This window comes from Macaca thibetana, chromosome 14, assembly GCF_024542745.1.
Source record: "Macaca thibetana thibetana isolate TM-01 chromosome 14, ASM2454274v1, whole genome shotgun sequence".
NCBI classification, from domain to species: Eukaryota; Metazoa; Chordata; class Mammalia; order Primates; family Cercopithecidae; genus Macaca; species Macaca thibetana.
Genome location: NC_065591.1, coordinates 18,095,459 through 18,109,254, shown reverse-complemented (window position 1 = coordinate 18,109,254; position 13,796 = coordinate 18,095,459). Strand labels below are relative to the sequence as shown.

The window sequence follows — 13,796 nt, the reverse complement described above, 5'->3', positions numbered from 1 at the left end:
TCTGAGGTTCCCGGGGCCAGGCCCCTCCCTGTGGCAGGCACTTCCCCTTTCCCTTGCTCATGGAGGAGCCAGGCCGGGCTGACTCAGAGCAGGAGCGCACAGCCGTCCTCCCAGCCCGACCTGGGCGGAGTGGTCTGGCGGCAGGGTGCGCCCCCGTGCGGCCGTGGGCAGACTGCGGCCCTGGACGGGAAGCGGCGGCCAGATCCGCAAGCCCCGCAGCTCGGCCGATCGCGGTCCCCGCAGAGCCGCCGCCTCCGTCCCTGCCCAGCCTGGCTGAGCGCGGTGCGTGTGGCGCTCCCACTTCCGACCGGCCCTCCCCTCCGACCCGCAGCCCGGCCCAAACGGAAGTGCGCCCTCTGTCCGGGTCCCCCACTGCCGCGAGACGGAAGCGCCCTTCCGCCGCCACTCCCCCCGGCCCCTCGGCACGCTGCGCCTCGGGTTCCGGACAGGCCCCTTGTGACGTGGCCGCGCGCCGGGGGCGGCCCCGGGCCGGGGGCCGGGCGGCCGGGCGGGGCAGAGCCTGGGCGGGGCGCGGCACCGCAGCTGGATGGCCGGGGCCGCCCGGAGCGCCGCCGCCGCAGCCGCACGGTGAGTGCCCGCCGGACCCTCGGGGCCCGCGTCCCGGGCGTGACGGACCCGGCCGATCCCTCGCCCCGTCTGACTGGTCCTCATCAGACCTGGGCTGGCTCCCAGGACCCAGGAGTCAGGCTTGCCCACCTCGGCCTCCTCTCCCTCATCGCTCCGCGCCCTGCGCCCCATCCCTCCCTCGCTGTCCCCTCAGCGTCCCACCCGCCTCTCTCTGGCTCTCTCACTCTCTCCTTTCCTCTCCCCTCGGACTCTCAGTGTATTCTCTCCCGCTAACCGGTGGTCCCCTCACCTCTGCGTGACCGCCTCGGCCTGGCCCAGTCTTGCCTGTGGTCCCCAGTGGAGCCCCGGTGGCTTCATCAGTATGCCTGATTAGTTAAGGCCTGGAGGTCCTAGAGATGGGCATCTCTGCCACCACCCAGAGGCAGCTGCTTTCTTCCCCTCCCATCTCCATCAGAAGGTGAGGAAACTGAGGCAGGGACGTCACTAGCTCAAGGTCACAGCCAGCCTGAGGCAGGGCAGACCACATTTAAACCTCATGCCTGAGTTTCCAGATGGAACTTCTCGCTTGGTTGACTCACGTCCACATCCTGTGATCGGCCGGCTGGGCACACTCCTGTTGCAGGGAGCTCCAGGCCTTCCCTGGCACAGGCAAGGCTTCTGCGCCTTCTCATGCACATCCAGCTGCACTTTCAGGCTTACCTCGCCCTCACAGCTGAGGCAGGTGATATTGATCCCTGTCCTGCAGATGAGGGCACTGAGGTTCAGATGGGGAGGGGGCTTCAGAGATTTGCCCAGAGTCAGACAGCTCAGAGTGCAGTGTAGAGTTCACCGCGGGGGCTCTGCAGTCTGCTCTCTGCATGGGAGAGGCATCCCCTGGCTAAAGGCTCCTTCTTCATCAGCCCCACCTCCTGTCGCTGTCAGTGCCCCGGGGACATTGGTCTCATGTCCTAGGAAGAAGCGTGGATGGTCTTGCCCTGGCTCAGCTGCTCAGTTTCTCCACGTGTGTCTCTCTGAATCCACCCCATGCCCTTAGAAGGGGAGCCTCAGTCTCTGGGGTGTCGCGGGCGGCAGAGCCTCCCCTGGCAGCCAGAGATACCAGACTGGGCCGGGCCGCCGGTGGCTGAGGAGAGCCAGCCAGCGCCTCACCCTGTCATTAGGGAAAGTTTAGCCTCAGGCGGAGGTGCTGACACAGTCTGGAGCTGCTCAGAAGGAAAAAATACGCGGTGATCGGGAGTGGCGCGTGGAGACACAGGGCCCCATTGCTGTGCACCGAGCATTTGGATGCTCAGACGCTCTGGCAAGGACAGCAGGAGGGTGGATGCCAGGGTCCCTTGGAGGGAGGAGGGAGGCGCCACGTTTCCTAAGCAGGTGTGCGGCCAAGGCTGGCAGCTCATGTAGGTGGCCTTTGTGTTTTTCAGTACGTGGCATGCCTGGATGTCCCTGCCCTGGCTGTGGCATGGCGGGCCCAAGGCTCCTCTTCCTCACCGCCCTTGCCCTGGAGCTCTTGGGAAGGGCTGGGGGTTCCCAGCCGGCCCTCCGGAGCCGGGGGACTGCGACGGCCTGCCGCCTGGACAACAAGGAAAGCGAGTCCTGGGGGGCTCTGCTGAGCGGAGAGCGGCTGGACACCTGGATCTGCTCCCTCCTGGGTTCCCTCATGGTGGGGCTCAGTGGGGTCTTCCCGTTGCTCGTCATTCCCCTAGAGATGGGGACCATGCTGCGCTCAGAAGGTGGGTGGCTCTCCGATGGCGCCCAGGGCCGGCCAGCGTGTGGGAAGCACGCTGCTGCTCTTCTTAGGAGACCCCGGGGTCACAGAGTGTCTGAGATGGAGGGAGAGGATTGAATAGAACTTCTCCCCTTGGTACTCTCAGGAGTCATCTAGCCAGGGGTGGCTGGTTCTGGCTTCCCCAGGAAGCTATGAGCACCTGGTAGCAGGGCCGGTGCCCCTGGGGAGGGGGTCCAGGAGATGGGGATGTAGGCACGGGTGGGAGCTTTGCCCTGACTACCCTTTTGTACCAGGAGCATGTACTGCCCGTTCATAAATAACATGTAACAAAACACGCAGGAGAGCTCTAGGGAGCTGCTAAGAATGCATGTGCCTATCCCCCACCCAAGAGGGGTGGACCAGGGCCCTGGGAATCTGTTAGAAACAAGCATCCCAGAGGCTGGTGCTGCCTGCTGGATGCTCAGGAATCATTCACTTACCAGATAGTTACCCAGCAGCTCTGTGCCAGGCACTGAGCTGAGGGCGGCTGTGACCCTGCTCGGGCGACAGTCAGGCCTGTGCTCACCCTTCAGAGCAGCCCTGCGAGGTCAGTGCAGGGAGCACTTGGATTATTAGTTCCATTTTACAAGTGGGGATGCACAGGCACAGAGAGGTTCTTTGACCAGCCCAAGGTCACCCAGCCAGGAAATAGCAGTTTCCCCTGGGATCCCACCCCAAACTCAGCTGCCTCTGTCCTCTAGGCCTCAGTTTCTCTATCAAGCCAAAGGGTTGGACATGGCTTTCAGGCAGGCGACTTCCAACTCTGGATGCTGCAAGTCCCCAAATCTCTGCCACTTTTCTGAGTGACAGCAGCTGAGAAAAATTCCCACTTATTGAGCACTTGCTATACATATTGTCATTTAATTCCCATAAGAGCCCATAAAAGGCACACGACTGTAATCCCAGCAGTTTGGGAGGCTGAGGTGGGCAGATCACCTGAGGTCAGGAGTTTGAGACCAGCCTGGCCAACATGGTGAAACACCATCTCTACCAAAAATATAAAAATTAGCCGGATGTGGTGGCACGCACCTGTAATCCCAGCTACTTAGGAGGCTGAGGCAGGAGAATCGCTTGAACAGAGGTTGCAGTGAGCCAAGATCACGCCACTGTACTCCAGCCTGAGCAACAGAGTGAGACTCTGTCTCAAAAGATAAAATAATAATTCCCATAAGACCCAATTTACAGATGGAGAAACTGAGTCTCCAAAGTCATCTGCCAAGGTCACCAGCTAGTGGGTTGGGAGCTGGGACCTGTCAGCTCTTCACCATGATGTGGTGGTGGCCCTATGGGCATTTGGCAGGGTGTGGTGTTTCTGCTGTGAGGTGGGGGGCCCAGGAAGAGCAGCCACCCATCTCCAGCCTTCTGCAGGCCCAGGAAGAGCCCAGTGAGTGGAGTGGGACGGAGGTCAGGCCAGGAGCTCCAGCGGGTCGGCCCCCAGATCCCACATCTCTCCCTTGTAGCTGGGGCCTGGCGCCTGAAGCAGCTGCTCAGCTTCGCCCTGGGGGGACTCTTGGGCAATGTGTTTCTGCACCTGCTGCCCGAAGCCTGGGCCTACACGTGCAGCGCCGGCCCTGGTGAGTGAGGCCACAGGCCAGGGGCAAGACGGTGCCAGGAGTGGGGGCCTGGTGCCCACGCCCAGGGATGGCCAGGATGACCAGGAGAGGGATTCTGGGTATCTGGCAGGAGCTCGCCTGGGAGGGAGGGAGAGAGGGTCATCATCCTGGTCTCAGGGCCCTGGCCTTAGTGGGAGTTCCAGGCCCCAGCTGCCCGACCCACCCTTGTCACTGCCCTGGTGCCCTGGATGAGATCCCATTCCAAATGGCCCCCTCCTATGGCCCTGGCTTGGCCTGGCCTTGCCGCCCCCTGCAGGTGGTGAGGGGCAGAGCCTGCAGCAGCAGCAGCAGCTGGGGCTATGGGTCATTGCTGGCATCCTGACCTTCCTGGCGTTGGAGAAGATGTTCCTGGACAGCAAGGCGGAGAGGACCAGCCAGGTGGGCCCCACACCCAAGGGCCTGGATATATCAGCCTCTGTTCTGTGGTGGTGCCTGGGGCCTGGAGGCCCAGGTTCTGAGTTGAGCCCTGAAAAGAGGGGTCTCCTGGCCCTCCCCTGGGAGCTGCGGGAGGCTGGGCCACCTTCCTTGGGAGTGACAGCATTAGCCCCTGATGTAGCTTGTTCTGGTAGCCTGATGCTGACAGCAGTTGGGGAAGGTTTGTTGAGTTTGGGGGCACCCAGCTGATAGAGTAGCAGAGAATTCTAGCTAGAAAAAAGAGGGGCTCCTGTCTTTGTTTTTTTTTTTTTGAGACGGAGTCTCGCTCTGTCACCCAGGCTGAAGTCCAGTGGTGCAATCTCGGCTCACTGCAACCTCCGCCTTCCAGGTTCAAGCGATTCTCCTGCCTCAGCCTCCCGAGGAGCTGGGACTACAGGCTCGCACCGCCATGCCCAGCTAACTTTTGTATTTTTAGTAGAGACAGGGTTTCACCATGTTTTCCAGGATGGCTCGATCTCCTGACCTCGTGATCCACCCACCTCAGCCTCCCAAATATTATTATTATTATTTTTTTGAGACACCGTCTTGCTCCGTCACCCAGGCTGGAGTGCAGTGGCATGATCTCGGCTCATTGCAACTTTCACCTCCCAGGTTCAAGCGATTCTTCTGCCTCAGCCTACCGAGTAGCTGGGACTACAGGCGCGCACCACCACGCCCGGCTAATTTTTGTATTTTTAGTAGAGGTGGGGTTTCACCATGTTGGCCAGGCTGGTCTCAAACTCCTGACCTCAGGTGGTCCATCTGCCTTCGGCTCTCAAAAGTGCTGGATTACAGGCATGAGCCACTGCGCCCGGCCCCCTGTCTCTCTTTTTCCATCTCTCTCTCCCCTTCTGTCTGCCCTGGCTGAGTGGGGGGCATCTAATGTCACCTCTCCCTCCTTCTCCTGGCCCTAGGCCCCCAACAAAGACCCCACTGCTGCTGCCGCTGCGCTCAATGGAGGCCACTGTCTGGCCCAGCCGGCCGCAGAGCCCGGCCTCGGTGCCGTGGTCCGGAGCATCAAAGTGAGTGGCCTGCTCAGGGCCCCTGCAGCCGTACAGCCCTGAGTGGCCAGTCCCACTCAGCCCTGCCTCCTGCCTTCCCTCCTTCCCAGGTCAGCGGCTACCTCAACCTGCTGGCCAACACCATCGACAACTTCACCCATGGGCTGGCTGTGGCTGCCAGCTTCCTTGTGAGCAAGAAGGTGAGGGGCTCGGGGCTGGTAGGGCTCTGGCGATTCTGGTGGCAGCCATGTGGACTCCGCCTGTGTCTGGAGTCTCTGCTTCTTGCCCCTCCATTGCCAGCACCCTCATCTAAGACCCTCATCCCCATCCTCCCTGCTGCTGTCCTGGCCGCTACCGTTCTGATCCTGAGCCCCTGGTCTGTTCCTGTTCCTAGCACTCCTTGTTGGGTGCCTCTATCAAGCTGCTAGGCGTGGACCCTGCCTGCTCCTAGATGCTTCTTCCTCCACCTCCTCCCTCTGGCCTCTGGCCCAGGGGCGGCCTACTCTACAGCTGGCCGAGCTCCTTCCCACCTCACACTGTTCCCCCTGCCTGGAATGTTCTCCCGCCCACGCTTTGAGCGGCTGACGACTCATCCTTGGGGCCTCGACTTACATGGACTCCTCCACCAGGCCTTTGCTGACCTCCTCATCTAAATTTGGTCCCTGGGCCTGCTCCCCCGGGCACCCTGTCCATCCTTTCCTTCCCAGCGCCTGTGAGTGTGTGAGTCCTGTCTCTCCCCTCTAGACCGCTAGCTTCGTGAAGGCAGGTTCCTTGTCCCCTTTAGTCACTGCTGTATTTCCAGTGGCCAAGACAGTGCCCACCCAGGGCCAGCTCAGAGCAGAGTAAACCTCTGTGGAATGAGTGGGCAAGTGGGGTGCCCAGGCCTCAGCACAGACCCTGCAGCCACGGCTCCCCTCCCTGCAGATCGGGCTCCTGACAACCATGGCCATCCTCCTGCACGAGATCCCCCATGAGGTGAGCGCTTGTAGGGCGGCCCCCAGAGGCCCAGGCCCCCACAGTACCCATGGTCAGCATGAGTGTGGAGCTCAGGAGGGCTTGGGGGTGGGCCTTCCCAGTGTGGCACTCTGGGGCTGGGCTGTGAGGGCCGGAGCTCCTCACCCCAGCAGCCTGCAGCTGCCATCTCTGCCATACTCAGGATGAGAGTCCCAGGGGCAGGGTGGGGAAGGGCTCAGTGTGTGTATCGTACCTGAGCACTCAGGGTATCAGGCCCTGCTGGGGCGCAGGGTGAACCTCCGGACCTCCCTTCAGGTGGGCGACTTTGCCATCCTGCTCCGGGCTGGCTTTGACCGATGGAGCGCAGCCAAGCTGCAACTCTCGACAGCGCTGGGGGGCCTGCTGGGCGCCGGCTTTGCCATCTGTACCCAGTCCCCCAAGGGAGTAGGTACGGGCGTGGTGGGTGGTGGTGGCGGGTGGCATCGGTAGAGGGGCACCAGCCAAAGGATTTGGCTGCCTCACCACTGGTCCCCAGGCCCGGGAGGCAGGGAGCATACACAGTGCCCTGGGTGCCCAGTCGGGTGTTCTCCCGCTGCAGAGGAGACGGCAGCCTGGGTCCTGCCCTTCACCTCTGGAGGCTTTCTCTACATCGCCTTGGTGAACGTGCTCCCTGACCTCTTGGAAGAAGAGGACCCGTGGTGAGTGACCTGTTGGCGGAAGAGGACTGCCACTCACAGGGCCCTTAAGAGGCTCAGGAGGGAGGGGCTCCTGGCCGCTGCCTGCTCCTCCCTGCGCATGCCTCCACCGTGAGCCCCGTTCCCTCCCCACAGGCGCTCCCTGCAGCAGCTGCTTCTGCTCTGTGCGGGCATTGTGGTGATGGTGCTGTTCTCGATCTTCGTGGATTAACCTTCCCTGATGCCCTGACGCCCCTGCCCCCTGCAGCAATAAGATGCTCGGATTCACTCTGTGACTGCCTATGTGAGAGGCAGAGAGGGCGAGTGCCTGCGAGAGAGAATGAGCCTCCCACCAGACAGGAGGGAGATGTGCGTGGATGTGTGTGATGTGCACATGTGGCCAGAGGCGTGTGTGCGAGACCGACACTGTGATCCCTGTGCTGGGTCCGGGGCCCAGTGTAACGCCTGTCCCCAGCCATGCTGTGGTTACCTCTCCTTGCTACCCTGTCATCTTGCACCTCCCGGAGTGAGCAGCGAGGAATAGCAGCACTGGTCCCAAGCAGAGGCCTTGCCCTGCTGGGACCCCGGGAGTGAGAGCAGCCCAAGGATCCCAGGGTGCAGGGAACTCCGGAGCTGCCCACCTCCTGCTGCCCCCTCTGTACACGCAGCCAGTCCCCAGGTGGCCTAGGGGCTAAGGCTGGGGCGGCTTTTCTCCCTTTTCCTGGCCCTTCCTTTCCCACCTGTAAACCAAAGAAAGGAGAGGCAGGTGCTCGTGTACCCCAGCCCCACTCAGCACTGACAGCCCTCAGCTTCTAGCAGTGAGCTGGGAGGCGATTCCTAAGACCCTTTCCTCAGGGCTGCCCGCCCTGGGAGCTCATTCCTGGTCAACACACCCTGGCAGCACCAGCAGCTCATGTCACCTCCAGCTGCCAAACAGCAGCCTGCTGGGCAGGGAGCAGCCGCAGGCCAGAGAGGCCTCCTGGTCCAGCTCAGGGACGCTCCTGCCAGCACAGGGGCCAGGGACTCCTGGAGCAGGCACAGAGCGAGCCCAGGCTGCTCTCCCCAGCTCAGGCCCCTTTCCTTCCCCACTGGGGTTGGGGTAGGTGGGGGCGGTGAGGGCTCCGAGTTGTCAGCGCTCAGGAATGTGCTCCGGGAGAGTGCTGAAGCCATAATCCCCAAGCATTTCCCTTGGCTGACGCCCAGGTACTCAGCTGGCCCACTCCACAGCCAGGCCTGGCCCTGCCCTTGACCATGGGTGTTTTCAGAAGTGGCCATCGAGAGGTCTGGGTGGTTTTATAGCAACTTTGCTGTGATTCCGTTTGTATCTGTAAATATTTGTTCTATAGATGATACAAATAAATATTATCCACACACTGGCTGCCTTGGTTCTGCACGGCCTTCCATGGCCACGCAGGGCCTTCCTCACTGCCACTGCCAGTCGCCTGTCTCTGAACTGTCACCCCTGCAGTGTGTCTCTGAACATTCCATGTCTTCCTGGCTTCTTATTCCAATAATGACGGAGCACCTATACCAGCCTGGCCCTGTGCCATTTTAGTCCCTCACCACCAACTCCAGGACGCTGTCCTTCTTTCTTTTTAGAGTCTCACTTTGTCACCCAGGCTGGAGTGCAGTGGCGCGGTCTCGGCTTACTGCAACCTCCAACTCCTGGGTTCAAACAATGATTCCTGCCTCAGCCTACCTAGTAGCTGGGATTACAGGCACCTGCCACCACGCCTGGCTATTTTTTAAAATATATTTTTAGTAGAGATGGGGTTTCACTATATTGGCCAGGCTGGTCTTGAACTCCTGATCTTGTGATCTGCCTGCCTCAGCCTCCCGAAGTGCTGGGCTTACAGGTGTGAGCCACCACACCCAGTTAGGGTGCTGTCCTTATTTTATAGAACTGCAAACCACAGCATTTTCCCTACCTGCCCCCCATTTCCCCTCACTGAAAATGTAACCAGGGAAGGAAGCTCTAGCCACAAAGTCATCTCCAGGTTTGGCCTCAAAATTAATTAAGCTCTCATTCGCTTAAAAAAGAGAGAGAGGCTGGGTATGGTGGCTCATGCCTGTAATCCCAGAACTTTGGGAAGCCAAAGATCAGAAGGTCAGGAGTTCGAGACCAGCCTGGCCAATATGGTGAAACCCCCGTCTCTACTGAAATACAAAAATCAGCCAGGTGCAGTGGCAGGTGCCTGTAATCCCAGCTACTCAGGAAGCTGAGGCAGGAGAATTGTTTGAACCTGGGAGGCGGAGGCTGCAGTGAGCTGAGATCGCGCCACTGCACTCCAGCCTGGGTGACAGAGTGAGACCCCGTCTCAAAAATAAGTAAGCAAAAGAAGAAAAGATGATATGGGACCCTTATTCAAAACCACACCCCCTCTCTTCTGAAGGTGTGGAGTGTAAGAACACCAGGCACAGGGCACCGCTTCCCCAGTCCCGTCAAGAGAATGTGGGTGGGGGTGCCCAGTCCACCTCTTCCCTCCCAGGCCAGCCAGGACCACTGTCAATAGTACACTGGCTGGGATCTGCAGTCTGGGCGGTGTCCTGGAGCGTGGGAGAGGTGGACATGAAACCCCAGTGACGTCCTTAGCTGGGAGTGCTTAGCTCTCAATATTTCTAACAGCAAAACATTTTAAAATGATAGTATTTGCTTCGCCTAGCTGCGACACATCCTGTAAGATAACTGTCTCAAGGATCCAGTGACTCCTGGCCTCAGATCCAAGGAATGAACCACAGCCGTCCTGGCCAGCTGCCCCCCTCACCTACGTAGGTGCTCAGGGCTGCCAGCCAGGGTGCCAAGCCCTGCTGGATGGCAGACAGTGTGTGCGAGCATCACGGCCCACTGGGAGAGGCCGGGGGCCCCATTTTGGAGATGAGGAAGCCAAAGCACGGTGGGTGTGGTCCCTGTGGGGGAACTTGGGTGTCATGGTCAGGAGCAAATGCCGTCTGGTTAGAAGAAGGAACAGGAATGCAGGACTGGGGTTGACTGAGTCCAGGGCAGGGGACAGAACCAGAAGCACGTCAGGGGCTGTGCTGCTGGCCTCCTGAGGCGGGGGCTGAGGAGTCAGTGGGAAGCCAAGCAGGGCCACCCAGGGAAGGCAAGGGGCCGGCTAGAGTGAAGAGACGGCCGAACTGGGGGAGGGGAGCACAGCGTGACAGATCAGTCCTAGAGGGGCTTCCAGTGGATCCTGTTCAGGCTCAGTTTCTGGCCAAAAGACAGGGACAGAAAGAGCTAAGGGGGCGTCTGGAGAAACAGGGCCAGGAAAGGAGGAAGGAGGCTGAAAGCCTAAACCCAAGTCTGGCTTTACCAGGAGGCAAGGACTGGTGCCAGACACCAAAATGCCAAAAGGGAAAGGGTGGCTTCTATCTAGGTCCTCTATGCAGGAACTGCAGGCCCATGAGCCTCTGAAAGCTCAGAGCAGAGCGGTGCTCAGGGAGAGGGCTCTGAAGGGGCATGAAGGCCCAGGCAGCAGCTGCAGCACCACGCACGGCACCAGAAAGCCTCACCCTGACCAGTGGTGTGGGGCCCACGGCTGTCTCAGGGTTTCCAGGCTGCAGCACCTGAGGAAGGAGCCGCCTGCACATGCCCCTACTCCTCCAGCCAGAGCCCAGGGAAGGCAGACAAGCAGCGGCAGGGACCCTAAACCATCTTTTATTGCGCACTTCAGCCGTGAGGCCGGGGCTGGCCGGCGCGCCCTAGGCGTAGTACTGCAGGTTGGCTTTCTTCTTGGCCTGCACCTCCAGGATGCCTTCCATGTAGTCCTCGTGGGTGAGCTCCGTGGCACCCCTGCGCAGTGCGATCATGCCCTACAGCCGGGACAAGCAGAGTCTAGGTCTGAATGCCTGAATGCCTTCCCTGGCTCCCTGAGGCTCAGGCCTCTTCTCCCAGCTGTCTCCAACAGTCAAATGCCCCCATCCTGTCCAGGGAGGGGGCAAGAAGGCACAAAGCGACGCACCCACCCCGCCTGACCACTCACCGCCTCCACACACACAGCCTTGCACTGGGCCCCGTTGAAGTCATCTGTGCAGCGGGCCAGCTCCTCATAGTTCACGTCAGGACTGGGGAGAGAACAGATACCACAGGCTCAGTGGCTCATGCAGAGTGGGCAGATGGGCCAAATGTCCTCCCCTGGCCCTGTCAAGCAACAAAGTCAAGTCGCCCTGAGATCAGAGGCGAGTTCCTTACCCAATCAATGTACCTTGTTTTCTTCTCAGTACAAGATGTAGGGGACAAAGGGAGGAAGTTAATGCAGGTTATACCAGGTTATTTCTAGGGTCTTTTGAGCTCTGACCTTCTAGAAATCTGCATTTGAGACTCCAGGGACTGACTTGGCATAAGGCAGGGGAGCAGGGGGATGTGGGGACAAAAGATGGTCTCACTCCCCCAGTTCAGCAGGCCCTGCTGTCCTCATCCTGTGCCCAGCACTGTGCTTGACACTGTCACATCTAATCCTTGCCACAACCCTGTGAAATCGGTGCTATCATCCCCAAGTCCCAAATAAGAAGTGAGGCTGAGAGGGCATGCCACCTGCTGAGAGTCATACATATCTGAACTCAAGTCCATCTGGCCCCGGCCATGCCTGGCCTGTGCTCATGGGCTGAGGTGTGAGGCAGGGCAAATGAGTGCCTCCAGCCTCTGTGCCTTCAGATGAGGAGTGAAGTCTAAGGAGCAGAGCACCCAGAATTATGACCTGGGCCCTGGCAAGATGCTACATCAGGCAACTGGAGAGAAACGGAGGGTGGGGTGTGGAACGGTGGTGTGTGTGCCTGGGGCGGGGCAGGTGGCGGTCGTGGAGGCTGGGGAAGCTCAGTACAGAGAAGCGCGGCAGAGGCATCCTCCCCCTGCGCCTGTCCAGGTCTCCGTGCCCTGCCTGTGCCCCTGCTCACCTGACGTTCATCTTTCGGGAGTGGATCTGCATGATTCTGGCTCGGGCCTCCTCATTGGGCATTGGGAACTCGATCTTGCGGTCCAGGCGCCCCGAGCGGAGCAGGGCGGGGTCCAGAATGTCCACCCTGTTTGTGGCTGCAATTACCTGAGGAAGAGAAGCCACAACTTGAACAAAGGAGCAAGGTGCTCCCAGATGGGCAGACACGGTCAAAAAAGGCAGAGAGGCAGCCCCCAGAGTGCAGGTGAGACACATGGGATGTTAAAGACAGATCCCAATTCTCATTCCAGCTCCACCACTCACTAGCTGGGGGCCTGACAGCTCCTGACCTCTGAGCCTCATCTTCTTCGCCTGGGAGTGCTAATACTTACCTTAACTTGGGTGTTGGGCTGGAAGCCATCCAGCTGGTTCAGAAGCTCCAGCATTGTCCTCTGCACCTCCCGGTCCCCAGCCTTCTCACTGTCAAAGCTAGGGCACAGGAAGCCCAAGATGCTGGTGAGGGCACAGCTTAGGCAGAGCCCTCCCCTCCTCTACCCGTTGGAAGCCTAACTTAACCTGTCTAGGGCAGGGAAATGGCTCACTCTACTTGGGGCCCCCAGCCCGGGGACTGACACATAAAAGGTGTCATTAATTGTTGACCACATTCAGAGACTGAAGAGGCTCCTGGAATCATGTGGTGGACTGAGGATAAAACAGTGAGCAAGGCTGGGTGCAGTGGCTCACACCTGTAATCCCAGCACTTTGGGAGGTCAAAGTGGGCAGATCGCCTGGGGTCAGGAGTTCGAGACCATCCTGGCCAACATGGTGAAACCCTGTTTCTACTAAAAATACAAAAATTAGCTGGGCGTGGTGGCAGGCACCTGTAATCTCAGCTACTCAGGAGGCTGAGGCAGGAGAATTGCTTGAGCCTGGGAGGCGGAGGTTGCAGTGTGCTGAGATCATGCCACTGCACTCCAGCCTGGGCAACAGAGCAAGACTCCATCTCAACAACAACAACAAAAAAGCAAAACCAGCCACTGCTTGCGCTGTTAGTGTGATGAATGTGCGCTTGCAAACTGAGTTAACTCTTAGAAACACAGGGATCTGGCCCAGCCTTGGACAGCGCTGTACAGGAGAGTCCAGGCAGGCATCCCCGAGGAAGTGTCCCTAGGCTCGGATCTGAAGACTGAAAGCACACCAACTGGGCAGCCAACCAGTGGAGAACAGGGTAAGAGCCACAGCGGGCCTGAAACACAGGAAACACTGTGGCAGGAGTCCAGAGCAGGGGAGGCGGGAGACAGGCATGAGATGAGGTTGGAGGCGCAAAAGGGCAGCACACGTTGAGCCTCGCAAGTCCAGTGTTTATCCCAGGGAGCAACAGGAAGGCCCAGGAAGGGTGTTTTTTTTTTTTTTTTTTTTTTTTTTTTTGAGATGGAGTCTCGCTCTGTCACCCAGGCTGGAGTGCAGTGGCACAATCCTAGCTCACTGCAACCTCTGCCTCCCGGGTTCAAGTGATTGTCCTGCCTCAGCCTTCCGAGTAGCTGGGATTACAGGCATGTACCACCACACCAGGCTAAATTTTTCTATTTTTAGTAGAGACGGGTTTCACCATGTTGGCCAGGCTGGTCTCGAATTCCAGACCTCAAGTGATCCGCCCGCCTCAGCCTCCCAAAGTGCAGGGATTATAGGTGTGAGCCACGGCGTCCAGCCAGGAAGGGTTTTTAACAGAATTGGCTTGTGTCAGGGACCACTGTGGGTTCATGTGAGCAAGGGGGCCAGATTCCTGCTTTGGCATTTTTTGTTTTCTTTTTTTTTGAGACAGAGTCTTGCTCTGTCACTAGGCTGGAGTGCAGCGGCACGATCTTGGCTTCACTGCAACCTCTGCCTCCCAGGTTCAAGCGATTCTCATGCCTCAGCCTCCT

The 13,796-nt window shown here is 59.3% G+C and overlaps 3 protein-coding genes across 8 annotated transcripts in view; 2 read left to right on the top strand and 1 right to left on the bottom strand.

The window, feature by feature from the left end:
• Positions 1 to 13,796, top strand: part of PTPMT1 (protein tyrosine phosphatase mitochondrial 1) — a 212,582-nt gene that overhangs the window by 39,477 nt on the left and 159,309 nt on the right. The window lies entirely within an intron of this gene.
• SLC39A13 (solute carrier family 39 member 13) lies at positions 440 to 8,377 on the top strand. Of its 3 annotated transcripts, XM_050759189.1 has the most exons (10): positions 440 to 588; positions 2,007 to 2,315; positions 3,811 to 3,924; positions 4,220 to 4,341; positions 5,292 to 5,399; positions 5,489 to 5,578; positions 6,303 to 6,353; positions 6,648 to 6,780; positions 6,931 to 7,030; positions 7,163 to 8,377. In XM_050759189.1, the coding sequence occupies exons 2-10, from the start codon at positions 2,015 to 2,017 to the stop codon at positions 7,236 to 7,238; spliced, it is 1,095 nt and encodes a 364-aa protein (XP_050615146.1). In that variant the 5' UTR covers positions 440 to 588; positions 2,007 to 2,014; the 3' UTR covers positions 7,239 to 8,377. The 3 variants fall into 3 exon arrangements, with proteins under 3 accessions (XP_050615146.1, XP_050615148.1, XP_050615147.1); XM_050759191.1 differs by lacking the exon at positions 7,163 to 8,377 and having other exon boundaries at positions 6,648 to 6,776; positions 6,931 to 7,029; XM_050759190.1 differs by lacking the exon at positions 5,292 to 5,399 and having other exon boundaries at positions 500 to 588.
• Positions 10,646 to 13,796, bottom strand: part of PSMC3 (proteasome 26S subunit, ATPase 3) — a 52,492-nt gene continuing 49,341 nt past the window's right edge. For all 3 annotated transcript variants that reach the window (XM_050759184.1, XM_050759183.1, XM_050759186.1), the window contains 4 exons: positions 12,267 to 12,363; positions 11,897 to 12,042; positions 10,987 to 11,068; positions 10,646 to 10,816 (listed from right to left, as the gene is read on the bottom strand). In XM_050759184.1, coding sequence (XP_050615141.1) covers positions 10,706 to 10,816; positions 10,987 to 11,068; positions 11,897 to 12,042; positions 12,267 to 12,363 — 436 coding nt within the window. In that variant the 3' untranslated portion in view covers positions 10,646 to 10,705. The remainder of the gene's footprint in view (positions 10,817 to 10,986; positions 11,069 to 11,896; positions 12,043 to 12,266; positions 12,364 to 13,796) is intronic.